Source organism: Pholcus phalangioides, unplaced genomic scaffold (assembly GCF_987345545.1).
Source record: "Pholcus phalangioides strain wild (caught in Gottingen) unplaced genomic scaffold, Ppha-v1.0 ptg000016l_1, whole genome shotgun sequence".
Taxonomy (NCBI): Eukaryota; Metazoa; Arthropoda; class Arachnida; order Araneae; family Pholcidae; genus Pholcus; species Pholcus phalangioides.
Genome location: NW_028301609.1, coordinates 11,920,048 through 11,938,602, shown reverse-complemented (window position 1 = coordinate 11,938,602; position 18,555 = coordinate 11,920,048). Strand labels below are relative to the sequence as shown.

At 43.3% G+C, this 18,555-nt stretch overlaps 2 protein-coding genes across 2 annotated transcripts in view; one reads left to right on the top strand and one right to left on the bottom strand.

The window, feature by feature from the left end:
• The window catches only part of LOC149075052 (FH1/FH2 domain-containing protein 3-like), a 113,930-nt gene that overhangs the window by 27,431 nt on the left and 67,944 nt on the right, over positions 1-18,555 (top strand). The window contains exons 2-5 of the mRNA XM_089245604.1: positions 6,946-6,996; positions 11,360-11,916; positions 15,560-15,782; positions 17,816-18,239. Coding sequence (XP_089101730.1) covers positions 6,946-6,996; positions 11,360-11,916; positions 15,560-15,782; positions 17,816-18,239 — 1,255 coding nt within the window. The remainder of the gene's footprint in view (positions 1-6,945; positions 6,997-11,359; positions 11,917-15,559; positions 15,783-17,815; positions 18,240-18,555) is intronic.
• On the bottom strand, positions 3,066-4,225 carry LOC149075053 (uncharacterized). The gene has a single exon (XM_089245603.1). It carries the CDS (start codon positions 3,929-3,931, stop codon positions 3,182-3,184), a length of 750 nt encoding a protein of 249 aa, XP_089101729.1. The 5' UTR covers positions 3,932-4,225; the 3' UTR covers positions 3,066-3,181.

Here is an 18,555-nt window from a genome sequence, read left to right as displayed (position 1 = left end):
GGCATAACACAAGAATATAAATGGGTGTAAAACATATGCAATCAAAAATACGAAACAAATCGTTCTGGAAAATGAACTCTTCGTCCATAACGAGTTGTTACTGTTTTTTCTGTCGTTGACACTGGACTTTTGGAGTCCTGTTTAGAACTGATCTCATTTGGTAGTTCGGTGACTGCAGGTGGTTCTCTGTCATCCATGGCGAATGCAGGTTTGACTCTGTCAATAGACACTGAGATAGATTTACCATTTACTTTGATTACAAAAACTTTGTCGGTCCTTCGCACTACAGGATATGGTCCAGTGTAGGGTGCGCTTAATGCAGGTCGAACTTTGTCTACGCGTAAGAACACATGAGAACAAGATTTTAAGGAAGGATGAACATAAATCTTGAAAGTATTCTTATGAGATGGAGATATGGGTGATAAACTCCTCATGAGCGAAGACAGCATTGATGCATAGGTAGCGTCTGGTGTAGATTTGGACACCTCATCTGAAAGTAGGTCAGATGGCAATCTAATAGTGGTTCCATACACCAGTTCGGCACAGGTAGCTTGAAGATCCTCCTTGAAAGCGGATCGTAGACCCAGGAGGACTATCGGAAGCGATTCTGACCATTTGGTATTGTCGTGAGCAATGATGGCACTTTTTAGGGTGCGATGAAATCGCTCGACCAGACCATTGGCAATTGGATGATATGCAGTGGTTCGTATGCGATCTGTTCCTAGTAGTGCTGCGAGCTGCTGGAAGAGATGAGATTCAAATTGAGTTCCACGATCTGTGGTCACTGTTGAGGGACACCCAAAACGACTGATCCATGAATCAAAGAATGCTTTGCAGATGGTTTCGGCGCGTATGTCCGGTATCGGTGTTACTTCGGGCCATCTTGTAAATCTGTCTATCATGGTAAGACAGTAGATGTTCCCGTTTGATGGTGGATAAGGGCCTATAATGTCAATGTGCACATGTGAAAAACGAGCGTCGGGAAGTGCGAAGGTGCTCAGAGGTGCTTTTGTGTGCCTCTGGATTTTCGATCGCTGGCATGATTGGCAGCAGCGTACCCAAGCTGTGATGTTTTTGTTCATGTTTGGCCACACATATCGTGAGCAAATGAGGTTTTTTGTTACAGCGATTCCGGGATGCGATAGATTGTGAAGGTGGTCAAAAATCAGCTTTCGATACGAGTCTGGAACGAAAGGTCTGGGTGAGCCAGTTGAAATGTCACACCATAATTCACCATCTGTTAGATGACATGGCTTCAGTTCCAGCTGTAGAGATGTGTTGTTACCCTTCAAAATTTCTTTCAGTTCCGGGTCGCTTGATTGAAATTCCCCGAATTCTTTGAAATTAATGTCCTTAGAACCAGTTATTGCGTCGATTTCGATTCTTGACAGTGCATCTGCGACATAATTTTGAGAGCCTTGGACGTGACGGATATCGGTTGAATACTGGGATATCAAGTCCAAATGACGAAGCTGTCGCGGCGAACATTTGTTTGGATTTTGCTTGAAGGCATAAATTAGGGGCCTCTGATCTGTGTAGATAATGAACTCCCTGCCTTCGAGCATATGCTTGAATTTTTTTATAGATGAATAAATTGCAAATAGTTCTCGGTCGTATGCGGACCATTTGTTTTGACTTTTGGACAATTTCATAGAGAAGAATGCGATGGGTTCCCATTTGTCGGCTAATTGCATGAGAGCACCACCCACTGCGACATCTGAAGCATCTACCCAAACACTTAATTTAGCTCCAGGTAGTGGATGTCTCAGGAGTGTGGCATTTGCCATGGCATCTTTGGCCAAAGTGAACGACTTTGTTGCTTCATCGGTCCACGCGAGTTGGTCGTTGGCACGAGCAGAACGAGGTGATTTTTTATTTTTATGACCTTCGAGAAATTTTATTAACGGATGTAACAAATCGGCAGCTTTCGGAATGAAACGTCGATAAAAATTGTACATACCGAGAAATCTTCGAAGTTGTGTCAAGGTCGTTGGCTGTGGATAATCCAAGATACACTGAACTCGATCTGTCAGAGGTTCGATGCCGCTTGTAGATAGCCGGAATCCAAGGAAGTCGATGGTTTCTTTACCGAAGTTGCACTTGGAGACGTTGACGCAGAGTCCATATTCTTGAAGTCTGTTGAAGAGAGTCTTGAGATGATGGATGTGTTCATCAGGATCTTTTGATGCAATCAGGATGTCGTCGACGAATGCGTAAACTCCAGGAAGTCCTCTGGTCACTTCATCGATGAATCGCTGGAAGGTTGCAGAAGCGTTGCACAATCCGAATTGCATCCTGGTGCTCTCAAACAATCCGAAAGGTGTGCATATTGCTGTTTTGTGGATGTCATCAGGATTTATTGGGATCTGATGATAGGCTTTTATGAGATCCACATGGCTGAAAATTTTAGTACCATGCAGTTCAGCAGTGAAATCAGCAATGCAAGGAATGGGATATTTGTCTTTTAACGTTTGTGCATTTAAAGCACGGAAATCTCCGACCGGTCGAAATTCCAAGGTACCCTTTTTTGGTACCATATGAAGTGGTGAGGCGTAATTACTCCTCGAAGGTCTCAAATGCCCCAGTTGCAGCATGTTGTGAAATTCCGATTTCGCTATTTTTAATCTGTCTGGAGCTAACCTACGAGGTTTCGCCACCACAGGCGGTCCTTTTGTGGATATATGATGGATGGTGTTGTGCTTTACTGGTGCATTTGGATTAGGAAGTTTAGTGATCTCCGGGAATTCAGAAATCAGCTTGTGATACGCCGAGTCACCGGTAATCGTTTTCACCGAATGAATGCACGTTGCGTTTGAGACGCGTCCGGGACGTTTCAATTTCGTTTTCAAGTCACGTAGGAACTTGTTGCGAAGGTCCGGGACTAAGTCGAAATAATGAAGGAAGTCCGCACCCAGTATAGGAGTTGACACATTGGCGATGTAAAATGGCCAGGAAAAATTTCGTCTCAAGCCGAAATCCACGGAAAGAATACGTTGGCCGTACACCTCGATGGATGATGAATTCGCGGCTGCGAACGCTTGAACAGGCCGTTGTTTGCGCTGAGAAAGGCTTGCCGGCAAGATCGAAACATCACTGCCCGTATCAACGAGGAAAGATAGATTCGTTTTCATGTCTTTCACAAACAGGCGACGTGACGTAGATGGCAAAGAGCAAGTCGCCTCTACTCTTTGCTGAGTTCGTTTCCCGAATATTTGCAGGGAGAGACACATTTCTTGGCATCGGTGCCGAATCGTCGATGATACCAACACTCGTCGCGATTTTTCGATCTGCTACGCTGTCGCGGGTAGCGATTTCGGTACGGGCTACGACTTCGCCCTCGGGAAATCTCGTCGATTCGCACATGGAGCTTTTCGATTTCCGACAACAAACGTTCCTCGATGGAATTCGCGGAAGAGTTAGAACAGGCACTTACCGCTTGTGGTGCTACGTCCATGACGCGATCGGCGATTTCGGCCGCTTTGTCCAACGTTAGTGGTGTGACTGCAGCCAGGATAGATTGCACAGATGTTGGCAAATGCTGAAGAAACAGTTCCAACATGAGCTCGTCCGGAACGCTGTGTGATTCCGCGCGACGCCGCATGACGCGCAAAAGTTCACTTGGACGACGATCACCGAGTTGCTCCCCAGTGAGAAGTTTCCGTATCTCTTGCTGTGACGATTCACCACTGCGCTTGATTAATTCCGATTTAACGTGTCCGTAGGGATCTGTTGCCGTTGGATTCGTGATGACATCGCGGATGACGGAAGCTGCTTCCGGTGGTAGATGGGCCACTATGTAGTTGAATTTTGTGCGACTGTCCGTTACCGGTTTCGGAATCCCCAGTTCGAAAGTTGATTCGCACATCAAGAACCACAGTGTAGGATCGGCGAAATTGTACGGTGGTATCTTTACCGCTGCCACGTCCGCCATGCTTTCGCTTTTGCGTGGGCGAGAATGTTCAACAGCACGTGTTGTTTCCGTTGAGATGCGTCCGCTGTTTCTTTTTTTAGATATAATGTCTCAACTGATGATCAGACTTTCCAAGGTCACCATTATCGGGAATTATGAGATGCATCGGTTGCGTGTAGTTACAGAGACATATCTTACACAAGGGACGGACTTTATTTCACACAACATCCTATATACATGACGAGAAACGAACTGCGCAATAACTAGAATAATCACCTGATGGCGCTTTGAGCGCGTACATTAATCCTCGCTCTGAGGAAGTGGCTTTCTTTTCCACACGTCGGCGGCGACGCCACTGTTCTTTAATTAATTACCTCCAGCACCGTCTTAATGCATGGAGCCCACCAGCAGGCACTGGAGGGGCCTTCTCGGGTGCATGAGTGCACTTCACGATTGTGGGATAAGGATTAATAGCAAAATTTTAGGGCCCTACGATTAGAGCTTTGCCCGAGGCCCCTCCGAAGGCGAATTTATGATTTTGTTGCTTGCCGGCTGTGCAAATTATGTCACCCTTCATCCATTCTAGACTAGTTTTCTGAACCTCTCATGCCTCTAAAATAACCGTCCTGGACTCAATGCCGTCTTAAATTCTCTTGATCATTTTTGTCTCACCAAGGTCATTTTCTGCACACGAGGGCTAATTAGACCAGGACCTACAATTTATTGCCGATTCTGAACAGTACCCCTTTTTTTTATACATACCGAGAGGTTGGTGCGCTAATTCCTCGATGTGGGATTCTCTGCAGTAACAATCTTTCTCTGTGGTCATGTTGCATACACCTCTGTCGGGAAAGTTTCTGACAAGGACGAACCGGGTATCGAACTCGCGACACCTCTAAACATCCTTTGGTACTTAAGGTGAGTATCTTATCGACCTGGGCTACCTCACCCAAAGTCTCACTAAGAAGGGTTTTTTTTTCTTCAAAATTTGACCCCTAAGGGAGGCTTTAAGTGGGAGTTCATAGGTTACATGGAGAAATCCCGCCGAGACGAAACCGCTGAAGCTATAAATATGAAATTTAGTCAGTAGTTTTTTATTTTATGATCTAAAGACTCAGGAGGGACTTTCTAACGGGGACATGGGGGCGGTTCAAAGGTTGTATGGACCAATCATGGCCGAGCTGAAACCACAGAAGCTACAAATATGAAATTTGGTCCGTGGCATATTTTATAACGTATACACCCACTAAGGTGCGATTTCCGAAAATTCACCCCCCAATGGGGAATCACGATAGATTCAAATACTATGGGGGCGAATGTCGCCGAGTAATTTTAAGATTACCAAATCCACGCGAGCGAAGCCGCGGGTAACAGCTAATAAATAAATGAATAGACAAATGAATAAATAAATAAAACTCGGTGTAGAAATTATGTACCATATATATTATTATAATGTACCATATAGAAAATATGGTATTCGATAACACTGTATTTTTTTCATCCCCTTGGGCAATTTTTGACATACCCATTGTTAGCGATTTTCCTTTCGTGCGACCGTGTTTACGTGATGGGGGGGGGGGGCTTAGCGAGATATATATAGCCCAAGGTGGCACTTTCGGTTTAGTGGCAAATTTGAGGAATGAGTGTAAAGAAAATTATTAGAATAGGAGAAAGCGTGATGAAAATTTTTACAGCCCACAAGCAGTAAAAGTAAAACCATAAGTCTGTCTCTGCCTAGAGAGCGGCATACTTGGTCAGTGAATGATCAAACAAGTAAACTACAGGGTTTGCAACCTGTGAGGGATTAAAAGAGTGACCAATAGAGCAAAGAACCTCTCAGTAAGTGACCAAATAAGTCACCTAGAGAGTTTGAGCGTGGGAGTGACCTATATCGAGATCAAGAGACTAGGTCAATGAGTGGCCAAAAGAGTGATCTAAGCAGTGTGTAAGAATGTGATTGACCAAAAAGAGTGACCTAAACAGCGTGTAAGAATGAACAGAGGTGTATTTGCAGGGGGCATGTGCCAAAAGTGTTATGGCACTGGGCTGCGAATTTTAGTTAACAAAATTAGACTTGAGCAGGAGCAGGCCGACAAAATTTGTGTAGCCCACACGCGGCAACACCATAAATACGCCTCCGCGCGTGACAACTCTTTTTAGGGAGAATCGGTGATGTTCCACATTGTTCCTCCGTGAAATATGGTAAGCCTATTCATTACTGAAAGTCTTCATTGCCAAAATGATATCGATCGCGGAATCTTATCGTCTATGGGAAGTTCATGGTAACAGATGACGAACGACAACAGCGAAAAAGATATTTCGTTTCTCCGTGAAGTAATTTGTTATTTTATTTTTCTGGCAAAAGGCTCAAACGGGTCACCATCTGCCAAGAAATTCGTCTCTGGCAGACACTTGTCTAATTTGAAGCATTTCACGAACGCAGACAGACACGAGGGGAACGTTTCAGGCTGGTCTTGTGTCATCGGAAACACCTCTCTGCGACGGACGGTTCATTAGCTGTTGTTCTTATCATCGTGTTTATATTAGAATAGCAAATGCAAAATAGCAATGTAAAAATAAAATGCATTTACATGCACGTAATAAAGATGGGAGGGAACGCAATCACTCGACATAAATTTCTGAATTCTGCTGCAACTGCAACTTTTCGGATCGGGTTATGCACATATGAGTACGAATATGAAGAGAAAAAATAATCATTGTTTATAATGCCCGATTGTCTGAATCTGTGATTATCACGATCAATTTCTACCAGAGGTGCAGAACTTTTACACTCCGCGGGCCAAATATACGGTATTTATGCCTCTCATGGGCCAAAAACGTGTGCATGAAGCGTGACCATATGACCTGTGAAATAAACGTGAAATTACATTTTATAACCAGAAGTTTCCGACTCATGGCTCTCGTGTGCCAGACAATCTGTACATGATATTAATTGATCTCAAACTGGACAGTAATGTGCAAATATTTGCATAAGTGGTTTCCTCTATTACAATTGTTCTGTTTTGTCTTTATAGAGGCCAGGAAGCAGCAGTTATTACAGCTCACCGTCGAGAAGTTACGGAACGGTAATATGAACAATAGACATTTTCGCATGATTTTAGTTTATTAATCCCCCCCCCCTCCCCATGAAGTTAATTTTGTTCTTAAAATTACAAACGTGTATCAGGTCATGGATTGAGATGTATATTTTCCTGCAGTTTTTTTTTCTTATCCCCGACCATGCTTTTGAGCCCGCGGCAGGCCGTGAAGCCGCACGGGGTCACCGCAGCCATCGTCACTACAGTGGTGGTCGACTGAAGTTGGTAATATGTGGTTCCCAACTTCGAGGCGCAAATGAGAGCCGATTTCCCAGTTAAAAATTCTCGCCACAGACAGCAACAGGCCCACAACGGCACAATGATTAAATCATTAAACTTCACTCATAGTTAGAAAAATTAATGACGGATGTCAGCACCGCACGTAAAAAGCATTACACAGAAATAAACTTCACGTTAGGTTCACAACAAGTACACGAACATCCCCGGCATGTACCAATTCGTAAGAGACTCCGTAGAATAGCGGTTCTCTAATTCGTTTAACTAACGGAGCCCTTTCTGGTACATAGCTTTTATGGTGGAGCCCCGTAGGCCTATTTTTTATTTATTCATCAAAGTTACCGATTTATTTTCATTATTCGAAAATATTTATAATTATTTTTTTCGAATTTACTGGCTTTTTTATTTTCCTCGAGTAGCCACGGAGCCCCCCTGGGAATTCACACGGAGCCCCAAGGAATCAGTGGAGCATCGGTTGAGAACCGCTGCCGTGAAGGAATGTGTACGAGGTGCATGTACGGTTGTAGTAGTCATAGAGCCACCTCTATCCATCCCACAATACGAGGCGGTGTCATCTTTGGAGCCAAATCAGCACTCGACACATAGCAGTCCACTCGAAGCCATAGAACATGAAGCTATCGTAACTGCCCCCAGAAAGTTAAGCCATTGCCAACACTCCATATATATAGACAAGATATTATATACTTGGGATGTTGTGGCCCGTGCCCCCGAACACTAACTGTTTGGAGACGAAACCCAGGAGACTGACGGAGTTGTGATAAACAAAGTGATGATTAGATAATGATCTTTTTCTCGGCCCCACGATACATCAAATCAATAGACTTCCTTGATATTATGCCGAGATGAACTTGGAAAAATAGTTTCACCTCCTCTACCGGGAATCGAACCTAGAATCTAATGTAAACAGGATTTCCCCCCTTAAAACACTCACACTAGCGTGACTTACTGATTAGAGACGGCAGCCTTTCTTAACATTTTAATTAGCAAGCACTGAAATATTCATCGGAGGAAAATTTTTGAGGGGTTATATCAAGCAAATGAGATACCCTGAATGCTATTACATGGCATAAAAAAATTATTGCCAATATGTAGCTCAGGAAACACACCATATTTATATGATTTATGCAGATTTAAATAGTATAAAAAATAAAAATGTCATTTACATTGTTTGCCAACTTATCATTGCTGAAGAAAAACAGCAATTTGTCTACTGAGAAATTGAATTTTCTGGATGTTAATGCCGAAACTGATATTTGGAAAGAAAAGTGATTTGCCTCCTCCGGGAATCGATCCCAGGCAAGTGCGCTAACCAATACACCAGAGACACACTTTTACCACAATACCTTTTAACACGCATTAGTAGCGTGAAGCGCTGAGTGGAGTCATAGCAGCCTCTCGTAACTACATTAACATCCAAAATAAATTCAATTTCTCAGTATATTTCAGGCCGAAAAAATATCATGTCTTCATAGCAATTTGTTTCCTCCACACGTGGTGTTTCTCACCAAAATGAAGGCTCAAAAATTGTTCTTTCTGGGCTTGTCAAGAAATAGGAGACGTCTACCTTTGAGCCATTCCGCTAGTAATTGTAGAAAATTCTTGAACGGCTCACGAGTAAGAAATCGAATGCTTAGAAGCGTCAATGCCAAAGCGAGCTCAAAATATAAAATGCGTGCACTTGAAATATATATGAAACTCATATTGTGCTTGAGAGCAACACTGCCAAATAAAGGGTCAACTTCAGCGAATGGCCCTGAGGTGGCGGCAGTAGAGAGGGATAGTGATTTTTTTCTCGGCTCAGCATGTATCAAATCATTACCCATCCCTACTGCCGCTACCTGGAGGCCACAGGGCCGTCTGAGTAGCACCATGAAGCCCCGGGCCAATTGATTTTTCTGCCCTATATGAGGCAAATTTATATACACACTCTTCAGAAAATTTTAACTATACCTCGTTTTTTTGTGAGTCCTCTTTTCCTCTTGAGCTCTTCCGGGGGCCCATGCGTAAAGACGACACTGGGAGGCCATTCCCTGAAGTTAAGAGGCCGCAATGTTTCTACTCAGCAATTCACGCTGCTGCGCGTGTTTTTAAGGGAAAAGACCCTCTCGTCTCTTTGGTATAATGGTCAGTGTGCTTGCCCAGTTTCAAGAGGTCCTGGGTTCAATTCCCTGTAGGGACAACGGAATTTCTTCCCTAGTCCACCTCGGCATAACATCAAAAAAGTCTATTGATTTGATAATGATGATTGTTATCAATGCTTATACATCGCATGAGGATTATTCATCGCGGAAGAGTCTATTGTCCCATACCGACGACGGCCTAGATCCTCAGGACAAGTCAGAACTTTGCCACTGATTGCCACTGGACTTATCCCATTGCCGAGATCTCTTCCAGCCCAGAACGTGATCCTCAGGACATGAAGGCCGTTGTCGGTGCGAATTCATTTTTCTCAACTTTTCCCCTAAATACTAGCGGTTGACATCATTAGCCTCTTATTCTACTCATTCAAATATTTACAGGAACACATAAAAATTTGGCAGAAGTATTACGAATGAGTAAAAAAAAAGGAAATATTAATATTTTGAACGCCAATAATAAGAATGAATTAAAAAAATTCCGCAACACTAGAGGGCGTTATTCAAACAATACATCAGATATAATATATAATATAATATACATAATCAGATATAATATAGGAAAGACAAAGAGAGGAAAAAGAAGGAAGGAAAAATGAAAAGAGGAATTTTTTTATAGATTTCGCCAAGAAGCGCGAGAGGCGATAAGTAGCCAACTGCCAAATTTTAATAATTTTTTGCGGCTTTAATATAGTGGCATTCCGCCACTAATTTTTTTTGTTTTTATGTCACTCAATACTTTACCGCACACCAACTCCGGTCATATATCGCCATACTGCAATTTCCAACCGGTGGAGTTGGGTGGGAAATGAAGGCGCCATCTATCGGTGGTCGCCCTCGACTCGGTAGGTAAAGAACTTGTTTCTGATATATTCTTTGGTCGAGTTCCAACCCGTGAACCTTGACGGCAACCTTCATAGGGAAAGACGAGCATCTTGCCACTGCGCAATCGGTTTTCAAATTGACCATGGCAATAGAATTGCTTTGAATGAGTGTTTTTATGTGTTTCTGGGTGAGATGAATGAACTTACATGTTTTCATTACTTTTTGAGGACGACATCTGGGGAACCTTTCCTATAAGTTGCGTTACTGGATCCTCAAATCGAAGATTCATTTCTAGACAAAAGTTCAAGACATTTTTTTATTCACTTGGCGTCATTTCACGGCTTTCTGCACATGTCTACAAACTGCAAGTCGATTCTTTTTGACGTGAACACGTCTTTTAAATCATCTGACGATGATGGATGCATTTGCGAAACGTTGCGTAGAAATCTTATAAACGCTCATGCCCCAGGAAGTATTCAGAATATATATTAGTGTTTTTGATATATGCGGGTAGATCTTGTTAAGTCAAATCCAATGATGCTACTCTGCTTTTAATGCAGTCGAATCCCATTATAACGAACACCAACAGACCGGAGAAATCACTTCGTTAAAACGAAATTTCGTTATAAATGAATCCCAGGTCTTTGCATTGTTTCTATGCGAACTTATCTGGAGGATTAGAAAAGTGTTCGTCATAAAACGAGATTTTCGCTATAACGGTATTCGTTAAAACGGGATTCGACTGTATTTTTCCGCGGTCTGCGAACCACACACAACACTCCCACGTTAACATTCTGACAAGAACCTCTAACGTATAGGGAGAATGTAGGTCCTTTTCTAATCTGGGCACCAGGCCCACGGCCCGCACTCGTAACGAAATTGTTTTACACTATATTTTGGGAAGTTCGTAATACAAATAGACGACTATGGCCTGTAATATTCCAAAGACAAATCCGATGACCCATTTGATTAAGTCAGTACCTACCACGTGACTCAAGGTACAGAGAATACATTGACGTCAAGATCTGAGGCCGTGTCTACGACACAACCTACCCAAATTTAATTTTTGGAAAGTTCACGATGATTGCATCCTTTCGATTTACGTAATAAATAACTCGTTATTTTAATTTCAGACACCAGGATACAGTTCCTACAAATCATATTCCAAGCCATCGTCCTACACGCCCTCAACGTACAACAAGTCTTACATAGCTCCCACGAGAGATAGGTCCGTGGATCGAAATGCCACCAGCGGGTACACGTCCGATTACGGGAAGTCCGGTTACGTGTCCGACTACGGAAAATCGGGATACGCGTCCGACAGAAGCAGGACTGGGTATACTTCCGACTATGTGAACAAAGGTAGTTCCTCTTACAGCAGGCCGTCGTCGACGTACGGCAGCCTCAGCAGACAGAACAGTGTTAGCTTAAGCAGGCAGAACAGCCTGACTGGTGCGACGGGCAGCCTCAGCAGGCAGAACAGCATCAATAGGAACACCGGTAGCCTGAGTAGACAGAACAGCGTCAAAGGGACGGGCAGCCTGAGTCGGCAGAACAGTGTCAAAGGAGTGGAAAGTCTCAGCAGGCAGAACAGTGTCAACAGAGGAACTTACGGAGGTTTTTACCGTTCTCAGAGCAGGGAGGAAGAACCAAAAGTCAATGGAATTAAGAAGTCAGACTCCAAAACAAGGTGAGACTCATTTTTACGTATGAGTTGAAGTTATTTTCTGATACGGAAGTTATTTTCTGATATGGAAGTTATTTTCTGATATGGGGCCATTCAAGTATTACGTAAGCAAATTTTTTGCCATTTTTAACCCCCTTTCCCCCCTTGTCAGCAAAATTTCGTCATCAGCTCCGTCCCTCTGAATCCTAACGTACACGGGGGGGGGGGAGCCATAGGGGGCTCGTGTCCCTCCCACGATCAAAAATTTATTTATTTACTGCAAAAAAAATTTTTTTAATTGAAATTTCGGAACAAAACACCTTCATATGTCATAATTAATTTCTGTTAATTTCAATGCTATTTGAAGGCTATGGACTCAAAAATTTCTTTACTAAATTCATTGCGACCCACCCTCTAAGCCATATAATGATAAATCGCATAAAGGCCCTTTGCCCGCGGACCAAATATGGCCCTGGGGGTTATCTGATGCGGCCTGCCCTCCTCAAACCTAAGTTTGTAAAAATTAACTAAGCGGCACATTTTTACAGATCGTTTAAATGTCCCTTCCAGAACATTTAAGTGGCCCGCCCGTGGCACATTTTCAGATGACTTAAATGATCCGGGACACAGTTCCATAACACTTGAGCTATCCGTGATACATTTAGAGATCCCTCGAGTGACACGTGACGTAGTTTTAGAGCACTTGAGTGGCCCCCAGTGCGATACTACATCACTCAAGTTACCCGCGGCACGTTCTCAGATTATTTAAGTGATCCACGGCATATAATTACGGGTCACTTTAGTGATGCGTGGCACAGTTCCGAAGCACTTCAGCGGCCCGGACACATTACCAGATCAATTCGATCCACGAAACATTTGGAGATCACTAAAGTGGCTCTGTAGGGCACTTTTCAATAGGGGGGGGGGGATGTTACTTCAAGTGCCCACAAACTATCGAAAGGATTTTCTCGTTTTTGGCGCACCGAGTAAGAAGTATAAGATGCCATTAAAGATATTTTATATCTTCATAAAGGGTGGTTGATGACGTAAGCATTATCAATCCCCCCCCGCCCCCCTTTTCATCAAAAGTCAGCAAATCGGACCCCCCCCCCCTCATCGATGATGACGTAATACTTGAACTGCCCCTATTGAAGTCATTTTCTGATGGTGCTTTTTAGAATTTTAACCCTCTATGCTTCATCCCCATAAAAACGTAATGAATTTTTTGTACAAAAACAGGTACAAATTCTTGTTAGCATATTTTTAAATGAAACAAACCTACCTCAGTGGTTTAATTAATTAAAGTATATTTTTTAAATTAGCCAAAATGGTTAATTAAGGTTAAAATGCGCACAGTTTACTTTGATTTTAATGTCACACACACACACACACACACACACACACACACACACACAACAAACTCTCGAAAAATGACACCGACAAGGAATCAACTTTTTCTAGATAAGTATTGTACTCAAATAGCCGTATTTTGTACTAGAAGCTGTACTTTCTGAAATACCAGAAAAGTTGAGAAAAGAAATCGGTATAACAGTGATATACCCTTTACATTGTCTATGAAGATGATTCGTTCCGGATTCACGTTCATTAGCCGAAACGCGACTTCCCATCGGTTTCTGTGAACAATCGTTCAATTATAGTTACAGTATTGTCCGAAATTTGAAGATAAGTTTTTTTCAATACACCAAAGAAGCGATGTAAAAAAGACAAAAACGGACCGAATGCTAAAATGGACAGCTTCAAAATTAGATGAATGAGATAGGAATTCTGATGTTTTTATTTTACACTATGTGCACAATCAACATCAATCTACCAACCTACCGCCCAGTCTAATTCATAGATGTCCTCATCTATTTATGAATTGTCAGCTCATTTCTGTGTCAGATACATGCGGCTAAGAATGAAGCTAGGAATTTTTTTCTGAAAAAACGCGTGCTCTGAAAACATAGGCCTTTTTAAAATGCATTTTCCTGCTGAATCTTTCATTTTGCATGAAATAGTTCAAAAACTTTCAGAAAGAGAAGTGGAGGTAGAGCCTACCCCTCTGGAAAAAATGCTGAGATGAACAGGAGTTAAAAAATTGGGCTCGAGCTACAATAATTCTGGGGATGATTAGCGCTGAAATTCAGCTCATGACGCTGCTGTTTCATGTTAGGGCACATATTTATATCAACAAATATGTTCGTTAGTTGAAAATACAGCGATACCTTGGCTAACGAACGCCCCAACTTACGACTTTTCGGCTAACGACGAATCTTTCTCTAATATTCCAACCTCGGATAACGGATACGGACTCGGCTAATGGATGTACACACGCTCGCATAACACGGCCATGTCGGGAGATGAATTTTCGCACAGTCATCATCAGAATTTCTGTCTATGAACCTGATCAAGTTACATATCCACACCAGAATCACAACGTCCTCAAGTCATTCATACGCTCTTCCGTGGCCTAGTTCGTCTTGGATTGGAGTATGCCGTAAGGTTCTAGAGACCATACATACAGAGGAAGAACGACTTGGTTGAGGGGGTTGCAGAGAAGACCCAAGGGTGATCTTGTTGGCACACAAGGCTGGAGCTATGAAGAAAGACTTGATTTCTTGAAAATATTTACATTGGAGGTTCGCAGGTGTCGGGGATTAAAATTTGTGTTTAAAATTTTCACTGGGATGTATAGGACGGATGGACCATGGGTTAGGAATACACATATCGTTTAGTAAGGGACAATTCCAGGTTGTCGTGTCGCAGGAAATTTTTCTCTCATGGGGTTGTTAATAAATTAGACTAGCTTCCAGGGTCGTGAACTCTAACACTATTGACACGTTTAAAAAGCAGTACGATAAACGCAGTGGGATAAATCGAGAAAGCTATCCATACTTAGATAAGACAACCATAACTCTTTTAATGAGTGCAGTGGATTATAACATATTATATTACATTAACCATTAGTTTTTTCTTTCGTGTTCCTGTATTTAAGTTATAGTCGACATCCATATATTTTTCGGGCATCTTTTTTCAGACAGCTCGTTCGGCAATTTGCTTGTTGTGGCCTTTGTGTTTGTATTTGAATTTGTATAAGCAAAGCGAAAAATGTATTAAAAATGCCTTTGAATGTATTTGAATTTCAGCGCGCACGTTCATTCGGCACGAGACTCTTGGCATCAAACTAAACAATTTGGATATCCTAGGACCTTATTTTTTCCATCCGCATATGCATGAGACACAGAAATGAGCTGACTAGTCACATAAGACACCCGCGAACCCGACTGGGTTATGTGCATAGTGTGTAAACTAAAAAGGTCTTCCACAAAAGCATCTCATTTCCCTTTCAAATCCTCTTACATTCTATTATGAAGCTGCTCATTTCAGCCTTCAGTCAATTTTTTTACAGTACATTTCAGTGTTTTATGAAATTTATCTTCAAATTTCAGGCCTTACCTAGAACGAATTAAACGATTTTCCATAGAAACCCACAGGAAATCGCGTTCCTTCTAACGAATATGATTCCGTAACGAATTATCTTTGTTGGCCGATGTATCGCTGTATATTCGAATATACGTGGAACCATAGAGGGTCGACCGAATAAATTTTTTCAATGATACTCATTTTATATACATCTTGTGTTTCTTTTCGATGGTCACGTTGGTAGAGCTTGCGGTAAAGCTCCAGCAGACTTCACATCCGAAGAATCCGAATCGGGATCATCGGAGGAAGAAGAGGAAGAGAGCGAATCGGATGATCCGGATCCAACAGTGAATTTCGCTCAAGTGCTCATGGTCACACGCAGCACCTCACCAGAGAAGGATGACAAGAACAAAAGCACAGCAAATTCAACCTTCGCTTGCGTCGTCAAAGAGAGGAGGCCGAGGAAGGTAAGAAGAGCAATAAAAATAAATAATTAAATGACCGTTAAGGGACCATTCAAGTTACACAAGTCAGCATAGTAATACGTCAGCACCCATGGTGGTTGTCGCGTTTGCCGATTTTTTATAGGCGGGTGGGAGAGGGGTAAGATAATGATCACGAAAGCAATAGTTATGAAAATAATACGAAATTAAGAAATGATCTGTGATTTCGGAAATACAGTCAGACAGATATGACCGCTGACCGTAAGAGATGGGCGGTCTCGGAGAGCTTCCGAAAGTACGGTATGTATGCAAACTGAAGAGCCAAAAAAACTGGTACAGGCATGCGTATGCAAATAAAGAGATATGGAACCAATCAGAGCACGGCGCTGCGGTCGGGAACGCCTATATAACACAACAAGTGTCTGGCATAGTTGTTAGATCGGTTACTGCTGCTACAATGGCAGGTTATCGAGATTTAAGTGAGTTTGAACGTGGTGTTATAGTCGGCGCACGAGAGATGGGACATAGCATCTCCGAGGTAGCGATGAAATTTGGATTTTCGCGTACAACCATTTCACGAGTGTACCGTGAATATCGGGAATCCGGTAAAAAATTAAATCTACGACATCGCTGCGGCCGGAAAAAGATCATGCAAGAACGGGACGAACGAGAATCATTAAACGTGACAGACGTGCAACCGTTCCGCAAATTGCTACAGATTTCAATGCTGGGACATCAACAAGTGTCAGCGTGCGAACCATTCAACGAAACATCATCGATATGGGCTTTCGGAGCCGAAAGCCCACTCGTGTACCCTTGATGACTCCAAACCAAACATGGCCCCTGCTCTGTCCCTTGCGGGATATAAGCAGATTACCTTGCGGCTGGGCCATGCTGGAAAAACACTCTCGACCCTTGATGATTGCACGGCACAAAGCTTTACGCCTCGCCTGGGCCCGACAACACCGACATTGGACTGTTGAGGACTGGAAACGCGTTGCCTGGTCTGACGAGTCTCGGTTCCAATTGCTTCGAGCTGATGGACGTGTACGGGTATGGAGACAACCTCATGAATCCATGGACCCTACATGTCAACAGGGGACTGTTCAAGCTGGTGGAGGCTCTGTGATGGTATAGGGGCGTGTGCAGTTGGCGTGATATGGGACCCTTGATACGTCTAGATACGACTCTGACAGGTGACAGGTACGTAAGCATCCTGTCTGATCACCTGCACCCATTCATGTCCTTGTGCATTCCGACGGACTTGGACAATTTCAGCAGGACAATGCGACACCCCACATATCCAGAATAGCTACAAAGTGGCTCCATGAACACTCTTCTGACTTTAGACACTTCCGCTGGCCACCAAAATCCCCAGACATGAACATTATTGAACATATCTGGGATGCCTTGCAACGTGCTGTTCAGAAGAGATCTCCCCCCCCCCCCTTACTCCTACGGATTTATGGACAGCCCTGCAGGATTCATGGTGTCAGTTACCTCCAGCACTACTTCAGACATTAGTCGAGTCCATGCTACGTCGTGTTGCGGCACTTCTGCGGGCTCGCGGAGGCAAGATCGGGGCTAGACCGGAGTAATGAAGATTACATGTGGTGAGTGGAGACGCCAAATTTTGAGGAAGGGGGAGGCTATGTTGTTTTCAAGTTTTCTTTTGGGAGGGGGGGGGCACACTGGTGGGTCTACGGTTTGGGAACGATGACAAGGTAAATCTTCTAGAGAAATCTTAAAAAGCATTTAAAAAAAACATAAATTAAATGGAAAGGAATTTTCCTTTGACAATATTTATTTATACATATTTTACAAATATATTTTAACTTTTTATGTTTTGGGGGGGGGGAAGGGCCCCTACTCCTGCCTACTCCTCTGGAAGGTCAGCAAAGTCGCCAGTACCAGTCTGGGAGGCCAGCTTAGTTAATTTTGCTGGGGGGGGGGGTCAAAAATGGCTAAAATTCTGCTGACGTAATATTTAATGGCTCCTCATTTGACGTTATTTGATTGGGTTTCAATTTATTTGATACTTGATATTTAATTCACAGTTGGGCTTCGTGAGAACAAGTGAAAGCTCATGTCAGGTCGATCCGGAGGAGATTCCTTCCGTTAGGCGTCACAGGTTCCTGTCATCTAGGCCGACTGGCATCTACACCAGCAAGTATTACCCAAGCACGACGTCCAGTCGGTTTTCCAGCACGCCTACTACTCCCAGTGCCAGGGTTTACGGCACCAGGTCGAACAGCGCGACGACGATTCCGAATAAGGAAAGTAGTTTCAGGAAGAATTCCGCTCCCAACACGCCTTCTGTGCCCTCGTCCCCGTCGACAACGTCCAAGCCGCCGACTCTGCAGCCACACAAACAGCTTTCCGTGGAGGAGGCCGCAGCGTCCGCCGGTGGGTTCTCTAGGGATGCGTCCCCGAACGAAGTCAAAACTATTAAGCGGCAAGACTCGGAGGAACCAAACAAAGGTAAGTACAGAACCAACTACCTTCCACTTTATTTCGTGAGAGAGAAGCGGGGTTTTTTTGCAAGCCATTTATAAGGGTTTACGGAAAATTCACCGCTAGGAAAATTCACCGTTAGGAAAATTCACCGCTGGAAAACTCACCGACAACAATTCACCGCTAGGAAAATTCACCGCCGGAAAATTCACCGATAGGAAAATTCACCGACAACAGTTCGATGCGAGTCAGAAAGCGAGGGAGTGAGCGATTGAGTTACTGAGTGAGTGAGTGAGTGATTGAGTAAGTGATTGAGTGAGTGAGTGATTGAGTAAGTGATTGA